This window comes from Euleptes europaea, chromosome 18, assembly GCF_029931775.1.
Source record: "Euleptes europaea isolate rEulEur1 chromosome 18, rEulEur1.hap1, whole genome shotgun sequence".
In the NCBI taxonomy this organism is placed as follows: domain Eukaryota; kingdom Metazoa; phylum Chordata; class Lepidosauria; order Squamata; family Sphaerodactylidae; genus Euleptes; species Euleptes europaea.
In genome coordinates, this window is record NC_079329.1 from 18,878,814 (window position 1) to 18,897,830 (window position 19,017).

The window sequence follows — 19,017 nt, forward strand, 5'->3', positions numbered from 1 at the left end:
TGGCTCTCATTTTGTAATTCTTATTAAAACTAATTTAATAATTTTTATTTCATTTCATTTGACTTCCCTAGAAATTCTTCAAATATTTCCCAGAAGTATCTTTAAAGTTTGCTTTTGTAGTCCCTGGTAGATGTCAGATATTTGAGACCTTGGTGATTACATTCAAGAAGCCTTGCTCAGAAGTTTGGTAGAGAAATCTTTTATTTTACCTATTATTTGTAATGTTTCTTACAGATTTCCACCCAATATGAATATTTTAAGGATTCGCTGAAATTATTTAAGGCTACCTCCATATTTGTTCTTCCATATCTATCATTTCAATATGATAAATGCAATGCCAACCCGAGAAAGGAGGAACCAAACAGATCTCACAAAATTTATCCTCTTGGGATTCAATGATGCGCCTGAATTACAGATATTCTTCTTTGTGATCTTTCTCCTGATCTACACAGTGACGATAGCTGGGAACCTTCTCATAGTGGTGCTTATTGCATGCAATCAGCATCTTCACACCCCCATGTACTTCTTCCTGGGGAATCTTTCATGCCTGGAAACCTTCTACAGCACCACCATTCTACCCAGGATGATCACGGCCTTCTTGACGGGCGACAGAACCATTCCTCTTTGGGCCTGCTTTTTACAATATTATTTCTTTGGCTCTCTAGTGGGTTCAGAGTGTTATCTACTGGCTGCCATGTCTTACGATCGTTTTTTAGCCATTTGCAAGCCACTTCGCTATTCAGTCTTCATGGATAATACACTTTGCGTCCAGCTCATGATGACCTCGTGTATAAGCTGTTTTCTACTTAACTCCGTAACGACATATTTGATGTCTCGGTTATCATTCTGTGGCCCTCATGTACTTGACCATTTCTTTTGTGATTTCACCCCAGTGATAATGCTTGCTTGTGAAGACACCCAGAGGATGGAATTCATGGCTTTCTTCCTCTCTTCCCTGATAGCTTTTGTTCCATTTCTTTTGACCCTGATTTCTTACAGTTTGATTATCGCCACTATTCTGCAAATTCCCTCCACCACTGGTCGACAGAAGGCCTTTTCCACATGTTCCTCCCACCTTACCGTAGTTACAGTTTTCTATGGGACCCTTGTCATTGTCTACATGTTTCCCAAAAGTGACACACTGAAAGACCTCAACAAAGTATTCTCTGTGTTTTACACGGTTTTAACTCCCATTGTCAATCCCATTGTTTACTGTTTGAGAAACAGAGAAGTAAAAGAGGCTTTGAATAAGCTTACCAGTCAATTGTGTAATTTTTTTAGGGAGACATGGATCCTGTCATAGCAGCTGTGGATTAGAATGAGAAAGAGGTCTCTTCTGATATTGACTCAACAGTTAGAATTTCTCATCCACAGTTTAGATACTTTATTGATGTATTGCATTGTGTGAATGAATAGATTCTTGCTGGGTCCAGGATGGTCAATTAGTGATTCCCAGACTAGATCTAACCTCTAAAGCAAGTTTATCTGTACTGTATTTTGACTAACCAGCTCCACTTGCAAGGGAACTAAGCAATAACTCTGTCTATATTATATAAATTTTATTGTCATATTATTTTAGGCATGGAGGGAAGGCAACATGGTATAGTCTGATCTCATCAGATCTTGGAAGCTAACCAGGGTTAGTGTTTGGATGGTTAGTATTTGGATGGAAGGTCACCAAGGAAGTCCATAGTTGCTATGTAGAGGCAGGCAATGGCAAACTACCTCTGTTAGCCTCTTGCCTTGAAAAACCCATGAGGGGTCGCCATAAGTTGGCTGTGACTTGAAGGTACTTTACACACACACATACATATCTCAGACATGTTCTGGAAAGGCAAAGGAGTCTACTGATTATTCAATATTGCACTATCAAACTTATGTTTTTCATCCATGACACTCTTATTACTAGGGTTGCCATTCTCCAAGTGGTATTTGGAGATCTCCAAGAATTACAACTTATTTCCAAACTACAGAGATCAGTTCCCCTGGAGAAAATGGCTGCTTTGGAGGGTGGACACTATGGCATTATACCCTGCTGAGGTCCCTCCCTTCCTTAAACCCCACCATCCCAGGCACTGCCCCCAAATCTCCAAGAATTTCCCAACTCGGAGGTGGCAACCCTACCTATTGCCAGCTTTTCTTGTAGAGTTTATGAATGAGATCAGATCACTTCACACCATCCATTGAGATCTTTAGAAACCCAACTCCTGCCCCTCATGCTCCAAAACTGCTTTTGCCGACACTCTTTTACCCAGAAAAGGTAATATCAAGCTTCTGGGTGGGCATTTTGAGGAGACTAGTCTTCTCACCCAATCTGAGTGCAGAAACAAGAAAGCAATATAGGCTTGATCCTTGCTGGCAGTTTCAGCTTCCTGCTCCCCCATCTTGTTGTTTTTGCATGGTGGGACTAGCTGGTTTCTTTGAGGCCAAGCAGGAATTTTGGGATCCGTTCAGGTTAGCTGTGAAATGGGTCTTATTCACCATTTTCACTTTGCAGAATAGGCAATACTCATGTGAACAGACATGCTTTAGACTGGTTAGGTGCTACTGGGATTGGCTGGAACAGTGTCAATGTTTGTTAAATTTAGGAATGTTTGGTGATCACTGCGAGACATGTTAGGTTCGGGGAGGGCTTCCTAGACCAGCCTCTCATGGCTTACATGTCAGAGGAATTACAGAGGGGCACCCTCTCAGAGTAAGGGCTTCACATGTTTTCATGCTACTGCTTTCCATGATGGGGAGGGGGAGGGTGGTGGAGGAACAGCTCCTCTCAACATATCATTGTATACAGGCAAGGAAAAGCTACACTTGCATTGGCACATTGGCTGTGATTTAGTTGAGATCATCTATTTAATAAAGAAATCCCAGTTGAACCCATTTGCTTGTACTGACATCTTTGTTGGTGAGGATGGGGGCAAATAATGGATCCCAATAATAATAAAGTTGGGGTGTGCAGCATGATGTGTGTACTCCCTAAGCCTGTCTTTCTCCCAAATCTCCCATATGCCATGGGTGCAGAGAGGTAAGCATCAGGGGTGTGTGTTCGATAAAGGTGAACTGAAAAATCTGAAATATACCCACATTGCTCTGTCTTTTCCCTAGTACTGTTTAACATCTACAGCCAGAAGAAGTCACCCAGAGATTTGGAGTGACGTGTCATTGGTATTCTGCTTTTCATTGACTTATGTATGTGTACAACTATTTTTTATATAGTTTTAGATGTTTTGGGCTGCTGGCTATGTGGGACATTCTGACATTTTCTGGACCCATTTCCATCTGGCTTCGAGTCAGGATTTGGAACAGAGACTGCTTGGTTGGGGACCTCTATTGAGAACTAGACAGGGGAAATGTGACCCTGATAGTTGTGCTGGATTTCTCAGCAGCCTTTGATACTATCAACCATAGTATCCTACTGATCTGCCTTTCAGCATTGGGAGTAAGGGGAACCATATTATGGTGATTTGAGTCCTATCTGGGCATCCTAACTGGTGATTCAATGAATTAATGACCTCCACAATATCCTATCGTTAACAGCCTTGCTGAGATCTTGCAAAATAAGGGCCGTGGCTTCTTTCATAGAGTCAATCCATCTCATACTGGGTCTCCCTCTTTTCCTGCTGCCTTCAACTTTTCCTAGCATTATTGTCTTTTCCAGTGATTCTTGACTTTCATAGTAAGTACGATAGCCTCAGTTTAGTCTCTTTAGCTTCTAGAGAAAGTTCAGGCTTGCTTTGAACTAGTAATTACACATTATAGTCTAGTTTTCTTGGGTTCAACTCTCATTCCCCATAGCCACAAGCAGCTACAGGAACTGTCTGTTTAAAAATAAAGGACAGTGCAATTGAGCTGAGGAATTCTGACATGGTGGGAGGAAGGACTCTTGCCTTTCTGCCCACACAGTTTTCCCAATCTTAACCCAATTAGAAACAACCCAAGGGGGTATCCCCCCCTTTTTGGCTCCTCCATGTGCCTAGAATAATCTCCTGAGGATAAACACACAATTTTTCCATTAAAATAATTAATTCTCATAGGAATACATGCATGCAGGAAACAAATCATTATTTAATGGCATGGGTAGAGAATGATCCCTGTTGCTTGCCATTGTTTATGATAAGTATTTAGAGATTTGTGACCTTCTTCACTATTCACAAAAGTACAATGTTTACAATAAAAAGCATCAGTGGTTTTTCTCTTTGACTAGATAATAAAATATCTGCTATCCCAATTCTCATTTTGTGAATCTTCTTTATTGTTTATGTGCTCTATGTTTTCACACCAGTAATAAATACTTTATCCAATAAATATCAAATATTGCTTTGAAACAAAAGTAGCTGAAATACAACCTATCCCTACAACAATCATATGATGTTGAAAGTTGATTCATGTATGAATCTACAGATGCATAAAGAGGATTTTGGAAGAAATTGGATTTTGTCTTTTGCTCTTACTCCATTCCATTATACCATCACTAGTAAAGCTGAAAATTCAGGTAAATAAATTTAATGGAACTTATTATAAAAATTGTGCCACACTGCAGATTTTATTCCAGACCAGTTTAATCTTCTTAACTCTACACCAGCTCCAAAAAATCACTTGGAAATCCAACATTTGTTTACAACTCTCCTTAAAGCTTTTTTAACCTCTTTATTTCTTAGGCTATAGATAAGGGGATTAATTAGAGGGGTTAAGACTGTGTAGAAGACAGAGAAGACCTTGTCCACTTCTCTCAGAGCTTTTTTATTTGGTAGCGCATATACAAATATCAACGAACCATAAAATACGGAAACTACAATGAGGTGGGAAGAACAGGTGGAAAAGGCCCTTTTTCTCCCATTTGAAGATGGGATTTTTATAATGGCAGAAATGATCGACACATAAGAAAGCAAGATCAGAAGACATGGAGGAATGGTATCTATGACAGTGACTGTGAGTCCCACCAGTGTCACCAAAGTTGTGTCACTGCATGACAGGTTAATCACTGGTGTGAGGTCACAAAAGAAATGATCAATTTCATGGGGACCACAGTACTTCAGCTGTGACACCAAACTGATTAGTAAAGTCATAACTGTCATCCCACAAAGCCAAGATGAAGCTGACAACAGAAAGCAGAATCCTCTGCTCATGAGGGTTGCATATTGGAGAGGCTTGCATATCGATCATATGACATTGATGCAAGTAGGTAGCATTCTGCAATCACAAATGTACCAAAGCAATAAAGCTGGATGAAGCAACCCCCAACAGAAATGGTTCTGTCCCCTGTCAGAAAGCTGGCCAACATCCTGGGCAGAAGAGTTGAAGTGTAGAAAGTCTCCAAACAGGACAAGTTTCCAAGGAAGAAGTACATGGGGATGTGAAGGTGATGATCCATGATTACTAACACAATGATGATGATGTTTCCAGCTATGGTCATACTGTAGATTATTAGGAAAACCAAGAAGAGAGGAATCTGAAGTTCAGGGGCCTTCCCAAATCCGAGAAGGATAAATGCAGCTATTGCCGTTTCATTGACTGTCTCAATATGCTCCATAGTTTCAATCACTGAAAGTGAATTAAAACAAAACAAAAACAAACAAACAAAAAAACCAGTAAGGTCTAAATGTGAAAGACCCAAAGACGAAAAGTTATTATACACTTTAATATAATTTGGTACCCAATGTTCCACATTTTGGCCTCACCTACCTCACAAGGCGTCTGTTGTGGGGAGTGGAAGGGAAGGAGATTGTAAGCCAATTAGCTTCTCCTTAAAAGGTAGAGAAAGTCAGCAGATAAAAACCAACTCTTCTCCTCTTCCTCCTCCTCCTCCTCCTCTGATGGCTCTCCCCCCCCCCACCACCATCGGGGAGCTATTCGGTATGCACGGTGAATACAAATGCTTTAGAAAGTCTACCTTTGCTCCCAGAAATAATGGCTGCTACAAATACACTCTCATATGGAGGTGTTAGTAAGTAACTATGGAACTTTCATTCCAGGGTTTAAGCACAACCAGCCTACCCCCTACACTCATGCAGTTTCTTATGTTTGGTTGCCCTCTGGTCTGAGCTTGACCTTTCTTTCCCAAATATACATGAGTCTGCCTTTGTACATGTGGATAATTCACAGTGGGTAGCCGTGTTAGTCTGTCTGCAGTAGTAGAAAAGGGCAAGCTACTGGACTTTGTACATGTGTTTATTCTAGATTTAAAAAACCCTCTAGTTTAAAGAAGAGTCAGCCTGTTTACAAATACACATCCTCCAAAACCCATGGAAATTATAAGTTAAGCCACGCCTTCACTTCCTCAATGTGAAATGAGCTAACATGGCTGCAATGCGGCCGTGACTTGCCTTAGTCATACAGTCAGACATTGGACTTGGTTGATAGATCCAGGCAGAAATTAAACAACTGAAGCTTTCCAAAGTATCGTACATACCTAAAACATCTTTTATTTGGTATATCCCAAAGAATTTTTGCTTGATCTTTATGACCAAATGTAACATCTCTATTTGTGCTTTAGCCATCTGCCCAACCGTTTTATTGCTATCACTCCTCAGTAAACTGAGGAGCATTCTAGGTATTCTAGGCTTAGCCTAATGAACAATGCCGGTTTGACTCTGGAACAATGCAGGATTTGGGATGGGCTCATGTCTTTGTATGACAGATTCTTTACGGCAGCAGGAAGTGGGAATCAGCAAATTCATTGCCGGGAGCTACTATGGTGCCCAGAACCACCATTTTGGGGATCATTGAGATGTCCTAAATGTGAGCTCATTTTGATCTGTCATAATGATGTAATATAATACAGGAACTGCATACAAACTATGTATGCATTTATTTGATGAATATCCTGTTAAATGAACACTAAATTATCTGCTACTCTCTCTAGAGCTAGAGCTGCTGCAATGTCCTCTTATACAGACGTATTAAAGAAAAAGAAGCGCTCATTATCTTTGCATCTGATAAATATGACCTCCTAGAACACCAGAAAAAAACAAGGGGTTTCAAAAGAAGGACATTATCCTTTTGATTCTAAGTGTTATTGAATATGGTTTTCAGTTGTACCTTTTATATTTACATATGGTTCCCCCATTTTGATTTTTGAGGGACCATGTTAATGTGTACTGAAGCTGTAGGCACATGGAAAATGCATATAAACAGCAGCACACATGTTGGGAGCGTCACATATATCATGTGATCTGCTTTTGCATGGTAGGAATGCCAAAGCCAAAAGTCTGAACATGGAGATGGTGAAAGAAGGAACAAGCAACAATTCAAATGGGTTCACTACAACAACATTAGACTGATCACCAATGACAAGATAAATTATCCCAAGTTAACTCTGTTTTGACATAACATGTCTTCTAGAGTTAAGATTAGGTTTTAAGATTATAATATAATATTTTGGAAAAAAGATACAGCCAAGCAATCCTGCCCCAGAGGCCAAAATGGAGAAGATCTCCACAGCTACCATTGATTTTCCTTTAGTGCTCATGTAAGTGGGAACAAAGCACACCCAAACACTGCAAAACACCAACATGCTGAAGGAAATAAATTTGGCTTCATTAAAGCTATCAGGTAACTTCCTTGCTAAGAAAGCTACCAGAAAACTGACCATGGCTAAGAAGCCCATGTAGCAGAGGGCACAATAAAACATGGCGAGTGACCCTTCATGACACTGAATTATGATCTCTCTCCTTTCAGAATACATGTCTAACTCTGGGAAGGGAGGATTTCTTGCTATCCAGACAGTACAGACTCCCAGTTGAACAAGAGAACAGCCGAGGACAATGGAGTTTGTGACTCTTTTCCGCAGCCATTTCCTCATCTTGCTTCCTGGTTTGGTGGCCTCAAAAGCCAGAATCACAGTGATGGTTTTAGCCAACACAGCAGAAACTGCAACCGAGAAAACAAGAAGAAATGTTGTTTGTCGAAGAAGGCAGGTGACTTTGCTTGGCTGTCCAATAAAGAGCAAGGAGCAGAGGAAAGAAAGCAGGAGGGAGAGGAGGAGAATGTAGGTGATATCCCTGTTGTTGGCCTTGATGATTGGGGTGTCTTGATATTTAACAAATGTTACCAATATCAGGCTTGTGATGAGGGACAAACCAAGGGAGGAGAGAACAAAAACAATCCCCAAAGGGTCATTGATTGAGAGGAAGTGTATGGTTTTTGGAATACACTGATCTTGTTTGTGGTTGGGATGCTTCTCATCTGGGCATTTGTCACAGTGTCCTGCATCTTTAAAAATAAAGGTAATCTGTCAATTATATATCCCACTCAACCTAATTAAAATCCAAATAAAATATGAACTTTATGAATGAATGAATGGTTTTATTTGAATTTAGACATAGGCCATTACAAACATATCAAGGATACCAATATGAACTTTATGAAGATTTCAGTAATACACAAGATGAATGAGTTTGGACTTGTGGTCATCATCACACTAGAGCCTCACTGCCTAGGTTACAAGTTTCTATAGAGCTATTATTATTGATATAAGTACACTGGTTGTGGAGAAACACGGGTGTTTTTGCTTTACATACCATGTTAGATGCTTTTGATGTTAGGAATATTGATGTTGTATAAACACTAAAGTTGAATGCTTTGTATACAACAGAGTGGCCATACTATGCAAGTTGGTTTGCTACATGACTCTGATATTGCATGACTTCCTATCACATGCTTGGAATTCATATGAAATTGACAGACCACTGATCTCTCCAGGTGAGTATTAGACAAATCACCTAATATTGAAGCCTTTAACTAGTTGGAAATTGAACCTGGAACCTTAGAAGGCTGAGTCACAATCTGAATTACTAGAGCCAGGGTTCCATACAGAGCCATCCTTAAAAATTCAAAATACTGATGATTCCTTACCTTCCCAAGGTATGCTACCGGTAGGGTTGCTTGTTCAAGGTTGGGAAATACCTGGAGATTTTGGGGGATGAACCTGAGGAGGGCGGAGTTTGGAGAGGGGAGGGACTTCAATGCCATAGAGTCCAATGGCCAAAGCAGCCATTTTCTCCAGGGGAACTGATCTCTGTCACCTGGAGATCATTTGTAAATAGTGGGAGATCTCCAGGCACCACCTGGAGGTTGGCATCCCTAGCTACTGGCTTCTGTCCCCTTGATCCTCACCTCCACAAACCATTAGAATGCATGAGATTAGCTTTAGTTTGTTTTTTAAGGTAATTGTATAGGTTGACAGAAACTGTGACAGATTCCTTCAATAATTACTTCCTATTAAGTTTGTTTACTTCTTCTCAACTCCATAATGGATTAGGTGGTGTTTTTTTTAAAAGGAAAAAGTACCAACAGTGATGCTGTTTTGACAGTACACCTCTTATCTGTGGTGGCTTCCTATCAAAGAGATTAACAACATTTTCAATTGCCTACCTGACTGGTTTGAAATCATCCCCTCTGGACATTGAATACACTGATAGCAGCAAACTGGCTCCCCCTCCTGCTCCTTTTTTCTATACCCAGAATGGCATCTTTCAGAGCATACAGAGTGAGGCTGTGTCTGAACAGAAATGGAAGAGAAAGACTGTTGACAGATCAGCAGTGGCTGCTATAAGCAAATATTGAGCATGGAAAACTGGAAGTGATAAATAATGTAATACTGTCTTATCCTTGAGTCAAAGTTAGTTAGTTATTTGGTCCGGCATATCTTCCATAAGAATTCATGTCATCATAAGAGATATGGGAATCCCATCCTAGTCTAGGTATTATAAGTTAGCATTTATTTAATATGATTTGATACAGAGCATTTCCCCATACCTTTATCTAGTGAAGAAAAGCAGCATATTTTATCTTCTAAGCCTGCTACACTCATATTTCATATGAGCTAGATGCTAACCACAGCTGACCCTGCTTAGCTTCCAAGATCTGATGACATCAAGTTAGCCTGGACCATCCAGGTCAGGGCATGTCTCCATATACAGCCAAGCAATGTGACTACTGGACTTAATTACATCAGCTGTATCCTCTCAGATTCATCTACCTACTCATTATCCAATGTGATATTTGCTTCTGCTCTGTCTCTAATGGACAAACAGGTCAGTGACAATTCAGTCCATGAACACAACTTAGACATTACAATATCCAGAAACCAGTGGAAGTAATTTTCACTCTGTTAGGACACTCTGAAGTTGAAGACACACTGTTGTTAAAGAAGAATGAATTCCAAGTAGGAATCAAAGGTGGAGTTCAGTGTGAAATGACTAAACTGGAATTTATTTAGAGGTTTCACATTACTCCTCCCCTACACCCTTGGATCAAATTGAAACTTAGGACCTTTACCTAACTATAAGGTTAGCTTTCTTAGAAAAAACCAATAACTTCCCATTTACAACAAGAATTTAAAGTTGTGGATGATATCCGTTAAAAGATTTACAGAAACATGTGTTCAGAAATTTAGTCACTTGTTTCTATCAAGCTAATTTGACATCCCCACCTACAACTCCCTGCACAGGATTTGATTTTTTAAAAAGAAAGATTTCAACCGAACAAGTATTCTTCCTTTAATCCATTCTCTAACTTGCAAGTGTAATTGACTGGTTTTTCTCTGTCAAATGAAGACAGAAGATCAAGCAGTATTTATAAAGAAGCATGCCTGTGTTCAGTAGAGAAATAGAAGTGTGTGTCTGTGTGTCATTTCCAGTTTCCTTGTGCCATTTCTGTAAAATGTACATGCATTTCAAAAGTATTTCTGTGTCAGAAAATCAACACGACACAGACATCATAAGTACAAATGCTGTAGAAATTCTGTATGAAAACAAGGGAATCAGAGAGGCTTCTTATCCTCATGAAATGATTAGCGGGGAATTGTGGCATCCACTTGGACACAAGGCATACACCATAAGTGTGCAGTGAGAAAAGAAATCAGGGGAGATTGAATGGGAAAGCTCGTTGGATCTACCCTAGACTCAAAATAACCTACCTGATTGAATCCCTTGTTCCATGTGATCATATCATCTTTAATCAAAAATGCCTGCCTCATCCCAGCATGGGGGTCCATCCTTCCAACTTTCACTCGAGTAAAGGACTCATTGGGGAATACAATGCAATTCACAATGTCAAATCCAGCCACCCAGTCTTGGTTTTCATTAAAAGAGACTTCATCCCCAGCACTGTTGTTAAACCTGATGGTTCTCAAAAGATGGTGAAGCTGGATGGGTGGAGAAGATGAAAGAATTTGCCAGATTATGGGTCTTGCCACAAAAGTATCAGAGCCTTTTTACTGTGATATGTAAACTATAATGATTGGCTCAACCTTGCAAGTACTGAGTTCCCATTTTTTGGCCATTATCTCTTTACTTATCCTACATCTAATGATAGTTGTATGGATAAAATAGAATGAGGTCATGCATGCTTCCCTGCACTCTGTGAAAGAAAGATAAATAGTCTACTTATGCATGGTGTTTTACCTATACAACTCATTTGAAACTAAAGAATTCTTCTTGTTTGGGAAGGTTTTGACAGGATAGAACATAAATGAAGGGGATCCTAGGTGATGTGTGATTGCTACACCTGGAACTTGATATCTTTTCTCCCCTAAATAAAAAGAACTCTAGACACTGATTTAAAGAGTGAAAATGATTCAGGTATGGAAAAGCATTTCTCCCATGCTAGCCTGAAACAGCACCTTGTGGTCAAACCTATAGGAATTCTCCATACTTTCTTGTGTGTTGTGTCTTACTGCTGGTTACCTGCCATTGTGGCATACTCCACAATTTCCATCTCTCCCTTTTTCTCAGCTTTCTCTGAACAAGCCTGGATGAGTACATTTCATCTAATGCATGAGCCACAACATGGACAGCACTGTAAGTGCTATAGCTTTGCCCTGTCATGCTAGTTTCAAACATGGCTCCTGGAAGCAGATCCATCAGTCTTGTCCAAGTGTGGACATCTAAGAAGTCCGGATAGGAATAATGAAGTTTTTCAATGGCACCCTTGTAAAAATCCTGGAGGAAGATGTCACCATTGGGATGTTGAGGATCCAGAGTCTCAAGAAAATCCCGGAATCCAGGCACTTCATTGGCATGAATTGTGAAAGACAAAGCACCATGAAAGGGTCTTAGAAACCAGACACTCTGAGAATTCACAGCTGTAAAATCCCACTGCGCGGTCATGACCCAAACCTTCCCAGTATAACCTCCTTTTTTACCTTGGTAAAATACATCTAGCCATACAGATAGCCATACTAGGATCCGTAAATCCCCATTTACGATAATCACATTGACTTTGCCCTCTGAGAACGAACTATTTATTTTTTCCATCTGCACCGAAAGACGTTTTTCAGTTCTTGTGAATGTTACTGAGATCCACTGAGTGAAAGCAGCACAAATGCCATGCTCAGTGAGTTGCACCATCATGCTCTGCACAAATGTTTCTCCACTGTCATCACCTGGAGCAACTAGGCCAATCCACTTCCATTGGAAATGCAGGAGGAGTTGGATTATTCCTTTATATTGTGACTCTTCATTTGGGACCATCCGATAGAAAAAAGGGAACTGGGTTTTATCACTCAGTGCTGGATCAAAGGAACCGTAACTGAGCTACAAGAGAAGAGAAGGGATCAGTCTGAACTTCTTATCAGAAATCCTCTTTAAAAAGAAGAACCCACTCCGGAGAAAGCTAGCCATACATAAACATTATTCACATAAGACAAATAAATTAATTAATCACCATGATTCAGATGTTCAAACTGCTCATGCTGGCACAGATAATTTCCCTTTCATCGTACCCAGAAAACATTGAGGTGTTATTGGTGCACAAACATTTGCACACTCCTCAGAACAAAACCAGAATATGGGTTGGATCCAGTCAGATTTTTTTCACGCAGTATTCCCCTATAGCCCCTATTAAGAGCAGTGGTTTAGAGCGGTGGATAGGGTTGTTGAAATTTTTTTTTGGTAAAGTTCAGCTTCGGCAAAATTCAGCCCTTTTAAATTCGGGACATGCTGAAGTCCAAACTCCCCCGTTTCGGATCCATGAAATTCGGCGCGAGATCTGGAGTTCGGGGGAAAATTCGGCCCCCCGTGGGCCTTCACGGGGCTTCCATGAAGGCGCGCGGGGGGGGCTCTTTAAACAGATCTGCGCCTCCCAGGAAACCAGGCAGGGCGGTCTTTAAAGGTGGGAAAAGGCAGGTTCGGGAAACGCCAAATCTGCTGAATTTATTCGGCGTTTGCCTGAACTCGCCGAATTCAGCGAGTCCTTTTCCCGCCTTTTTTTTAAGTTCGGTTCCATCCAAACCGGAAACCGCGAAATCGGGGGAAATTCGGCAGTTTTTCGGTTCGGGACGAACCGAATCGACAGCCCTATCGGTGGAGTCTGATCTGGAGAACCGGGTTTCATTCCCCACTCCTCCACACAAGCAGTGGAGGCTAATCTGGTGAACTGGATTTGTTTCCCCACTACTATACCCCAAGCCAGCTGGGTGACCTTGGGCAAGTCATAGCTCTGATAGAGCTCTCTCAGCCCCACCTACCTCACAGGGAGTCTGTTGTGAGGAGGGGAAGGGAAGGTGATTGTTAGCCGGTTTACGTCTCCCTTAAGTGGGAGAGAAAGTTGGCATATAAAACCAACTCTTCTTCTTCTATTCCACACAGAGGTCCTGCAATCCCCAGCATAGACTTTTTTGGTGCACAGTGAAGGCACCTCATCCCTTTTTTAGCAGAGAAAAGCTGCTTAGGTCCCACCATAATTGTTCTGTAAAAGGTTGAAGCTTCAGTCCCCCACTATCTGTAGAAAAAAATGGTCTAGGGTTAGTTGGCTGAAATGACAAACATTGGAGAACTGATAACCACATAATAGATATCACTGAGATGGATTCTCAGCTGTATTGCCAATTGTTTATATAATACCAAATAAATGACAGGGTTTTCTTTAAGATGGTTGTTAACTAGTTGATACTACTCTCAATGGCTCAGTCATCAAACTAATACAGGGCAGCTTCACTCATTTATAACTGAAATTCCAATGTGTTGTCCTCCCCACCACATACACATGGATAATTTGTCTGTTCAGTCCAATTGTGTCTGTACGCCACTTCATTTATAGTAACATACATCCCATTGGGAACTAAATTGTATTCAATTTGTAAAATATTGGGGTTTGATCTTATAAACAGCCATGCAAGACTCTTTGTCTGCCTTTCCTCCTAGTAGCATATTGAAGAGCTGATGTAACTTCTTGAGGTCCCTCATGGACTAAATGTTTTGGCATTCCACAAGCTATCCACAAACTATATTACATAGAATTGTTCAGCATTTAATAAAGGCAATAGGACTGTATTCTTATGCAATAGTTCAAAAGGTGCTTTAATAAAAGGAACACTGCATATAGTATGATTTGTTCACTGTATGTATTAACATGCTCTCACTACATTGGTTCTTGTAGGTTATCCGGGCTGTGTAACCGTGGTCTTGGTATTTTCTTTCCTGACGTTTCGCCAGCAGCTGTGGCAGGCATCTTCAGAGGAGTAACACTGAAGGACAGTATCCTTCAGAGGGGTAACACTGAAGGACAGAGAGACACTGTCCTTCAGTGTTACTCCTCTGAAGATGCCTGCCACAGCTGCTGGTGAAACGTCAGGAAAGAAAATACCAAGACCACGGTTACACAGCCCGGATAACCTATAAGAACCAATGAACTCTGACAGTGAAAGCCTTCGACAATATCTCACTACATTGTTTTGAAACTTCGTATTTTCACTTTTTGGTACTGGGGCAGCCCATTCCTGAGGGGAAGGGCCATGCCACTTTCAATAGACAATTTGTCCCCCCCCCCCACTGAAGCTGAAACCTTGCCCTTACCTGCGAGCCCCTTGGAACCACTCCATAGTGTTCCATGGGGCAGGTAAGGGCAAAGGAGGTGGTCCCATGAAGACACTGGCAGGAGGTCAAGCTGGCATCCCAGGGCAAAATGGGGAGGCTGGCATGAGCACCCCAACTCTGGCATCCATGCTGCTCCGGGCGGTGCAAGTGGCCCAGGCTTTGGCGCAAGTGGCCCAGATGCCGGAGCGGGCCCTTGCCCACCTCCTAAGCACTTTCGCCCTTCCAGCGTAGGAATGGGCTGTTAATGTATCAAATCTAATGCTTTTCCAGTTTTCTGTAACCCTAGTCCTATTACTTTGCTTATCAGATGTCTTCTATTGATTGCACTGACCCATGGCAATAAGCAGTCTTCCTTGAGTCTCAAAGAGAATAGCAGACTTTAAATAATATAATTGTAAAATAAATAATAAATACCTGTGGCAACTTGTAGATGTCTGTGATTTTTGACATCTGAATGGAGGTTTCAGAGTTGAGCCCCCCAACAATGGCCCACAGTTGTTCTTGTGTGCCACACCTATAATTAGGAGCCCATCTCCCTCGTTCACTCAGCAACTGCAGTGTGGTCGCGTAGGTCATTCTCCCGAAGTAGTAGTTGTCAGTTATCCGAAAACCCAGAGTGATGTTGGGTAAGAGCTCTGGATTCTTGTTGATCTCATGGACAGCAAACACAAAGGCCAGGATATGCTGGTAGTTCTTTGGTAGCATCCTGCAATATGAATTGCACCAAAATTTCTAAAGTTGCCTCAGAATTGTAAACACCACACTTCAAAAGGAACGACAACATGCTATTCTTCCCATTAAAAGAGATTTAGAGATCAAGAATGATGCCATTGTACTTAGTGGAAAGTGGGAATCAGACTGGGTGGTCTCATCCAGAGGGGAGGACAGGGGTCTCCCAAATCTCTTTCTAACAGATGTGTGTGTGTGTGTGTGTGTGTGTGTGTGTGTGTGTGTGTGTGTGTGTGTAAAGTGCCTTCAAGTCGCAGCCGACTTATGGCGACCCCTTTTGGGAGGTTTTCATGGCAAGAGACTAACAGAGGTGGTTTGCCAGTGCCTTCCTCTGCATAGCAACCCTGGTATTCCTTGGTGGTCTCCCATCCAAATACTAATCAGGGCTGACCCTGCTTAGCTTCTGAGATCTGACGAGATCAGGCTAGCCTGGGCCATCCAGGTCAGGGCTTTCTAACAGATAGACATCCTATATCTCCATTTTAATATCAGATTTTAAAACTTCCTGTTTCATTTTTCACATACTTCTGTATTATTTTTCAACTACTTCTGAAAGAGCCAGCGTGGTGTAGTAGTTAAGAGCGGTGGACTCTAATTTGGAGAACAGGGTTGGTTTCCCCACTCCTACACATGAAGCCAGCTGGGTGACCTTGAGGTAGTCACAGTTCTCTTAGAGCTCTCTCAGCCTCACCTACCTCACAAGGTGTCTGTTGTGGGGAGAGGACGGGAAGGAGATTGTAAGCCAGTTTGATTCTCCTTAAAAAGGTAGAGAAAATCAGCATACAAAAACAAACTCTTCTTCTTCTACTGTTCAGACTCAGGGTTGGTTCCAGCCAGCTTTGTCACCCAACTTTGTCCAATTCTCATATTTTACCACACACACCCCCATCTCACTTGATTTTTGTCCATGGAGGGTGCATCATCTTCCACACAACCTTTTTGGTGTTCAAAGAACACCCCATCTTCCCTTTTTCATAAGTGGTTAAACTGGTTGGTTCCAACCCGTTCACCTCAGTGTAGCAGTGCCCTGCTTGAGTGCAAACCTTTGGTCCTATATGCCTTGATGACATACCAGGTAGCTGGGGCAGTTCAGCACCAACACTTTCGTTACCAAGTTAAAACACCTGCACATTACAATGAATGGTATGAAGTGATCTACGTTTAATTCAGTTCACACAAATTTCTAGGTTCACCTTGCATTTTTATAAACCGGCAACATTCCCTGAAATAAATTACGTTCTCCTCAACGTGTACTGTCTTAACCATAATAACAGGACCACTTTCCCTTTTATTTTCAGAATTTATTCCTAGAAGGATTGAACTACTCATTCACTGATCTGCTTTATAAACAAGAAAAGGTATCAGATGAGAAGGATCTTGTAAGCTTTTTTTTCTGGTGAAAAGGTAGGTGTCCATTTTTGACCACCAAGAGGGCTATTTCAGAGATTGTAAAACCCACATTAACAAAAGTCATGTGAGACTGAGATCATAGTGGACAAGAAAATTAGGCAAGATCAAGCAGAAATACTGGAAGGATCCTACAGATCAATTGTTTCCTGGAAACTGATAAAAGCTAGCTAAAACAGACGAGTTTCAGCAGTTGTATTCAGTGAGATACCATAATAATTTTTTTAGAACTGATCTCTAGGTGGTTAAGTTATGAAGATTTAAAATTGCATGGATAAGAGGTAAATGGAACTATGAATATTTCATATTCATGTGAATGCAAGTGGATATTATTTCAGTAAATTTCTATGAATTTATCTAAAGGAGGAAAAAAGATACCATATTGCATAATTTGTAGAGGAAAGACATGCTTACAGTTTTGTGAAAGTATCCACAACACCCAAAGGCTTCTGAAAAGTTGGAGGATCACAACCAGCAATATGTAGAGAGAAACCACCACCAATGATAAAGTTCCCCATCCCATAATACTCAGGGAAAGGAGTAAGGCCATTTTTTACCACATGGGTTGCTGTTAGGTTTCTGGGAGAGGTGGTAGGAAGTAGGAGCAGCAGCCGAAAGAGCTGTATACTCATTCTGAAAACAAGCCACATATCACATTTGCCTATAGACAAAATCCTCCTTTTGACTTCCAGAGAGAATTTCTCTCCTGCCAGAAGTAAAGACATCCTGGCTACATTTCTGCTTCCAAACTGCAATTCTAGTTGTTACCTCTTGATTACTTGGGCAAGTGAACCCATTAGCCTGAATGGTCTGAAGCGAACTGTGTTTTCTTCATGCTCCTTCAGTTTACCAGGGATGCAGTCAGACAAATGGAGATGTCAATAGCTGAACCAAGGCTCTCTTAAATACAAGCCAGATGTGCACTACCAGCTCTTCCAGAGACAGGTAGGAAAGTTCAGACCAACAACATCCTCCCTGTTGCTTGCTCTAGTCAACCATGAAGTAGAACTGGCTTATTTAGAGATGTACAATGTTACTGGTTGTTGTTACTGGAAAAAAAAATCTGATTTCGCAGTTGATCATAGTAAGGAATCAACCACCATTATTTCAGTAATTACAGGGTTGATAATTACCTATTTGTGATTGTAGTGCTAGGTACACTGACACAGTGGGAAACAAAACATGCATACATGATTCCATCTGTATTATTGACATGCTTCATGGTGTGGTAGAAATGCAGAGTGCTGACTGTTCTAATTTTGTAATTGTGGTTTGGATTTAGAGTTGATTTAACCTATTTTGGGTTATTTGGGTGTTCTTTCGTAAGCTGACTTGAGCACATTTGGAGGAAAGGTGGAATACAAATATTTTTGGAGGAAAGGTGGAATACAAATTATATATTGAGAGGGTCATGTGTCCCTTATAATTTTCCCTATATAGGCCAGAATGACCCAAGTGACTGGCATTTCACAATAGACATACAGTAGGTACTCGCTTCAGCAGCATATATACTAAAATTGGAACAGTAGACATAGATCTAGTCTGAGAAGAGAGCCTAGAATGGTCCAGCTATCAGCCACTATATCATAGCTAAAATGGCAAATTTGATACAGGCCTGTAATTACTTAAATTAGTAGGAACTATTTAGATTAAGCCAGAATGAGGAAGTTTATCTTTGCCTCCTTTAATAACGTAGGAATGCCATGTCGCCCATGACATATTTACGAGGGGGATATAAAATATCTCTATGAATACCATGCTGTTTTTCTTCATTGGTATTACTTAGTTCGAGATGCAGCCTGTCCCCTGTTATTTGTGAGCATTGTGTCTCTTTTACTTGCTCACAAATCTTGTCATAGCATCTACCATTTTTTTTAAAGATCGAGATGGGCAGCCACTGGCTTGCATGCCAAGTAGCATCATGGCATGCCATTTTGTTCACCCTGGCAGTTTTCTTACTCCATCTCACTAGCAGGAATGAGGTTGAGCAGAGAAATAGTCTGGCACTCAGGCCCAAACAGGTTGCCTAGCCCTGTTTTAGACAGTGAGTACCCAACAAAAGGAAGAC

General features: G+C 41.0%; 2 protein-coding genes across 2 annotated transcripts; one reads left to right on the forward strand and one right to left on the reverse strand.

The window, feature by feature from the left end:
* Positions 1-322: 322 nt before the first annotated feature.
* Positions 323-1,303, forward strand: LOC130490708 (olfactory receptor 6B1-like). Its single transcript, XM_056864517.1, has one exon. It carries the CDS (start codon positions 323-325, stop codon positions 1,301-1,303), a length of 981 nt encoding a protein of 326 aa, XP_056720495.1.
* Positions 1,304-7,306: 6,003 nt separating this feature from the next.
* LOC130490710 (vomeronasal type-2 receptor 26-like) lies at positions 7,307-15,518 on the reverse strand. Its single transcript, XM_056864518.1, has 5 exons — positions 15,228-15,518; positions 11,761-12,533; positions 10,916-11,186; positions 9,370-9,496; positions 7,307-8,208 (listed from the first exon to the last, which is right to left on the reverse strand). Exons 1-5 carry the CDS (start codon positions 15,516-15,518, stop codon positions 7,307-7,309), a joined length of 2,364 nt encoding a protein of 787 aa, XP_056720496.1.
* Between the last annotated feature and the right edge of the window lie 3,499 nt (positions 15,519-19,017).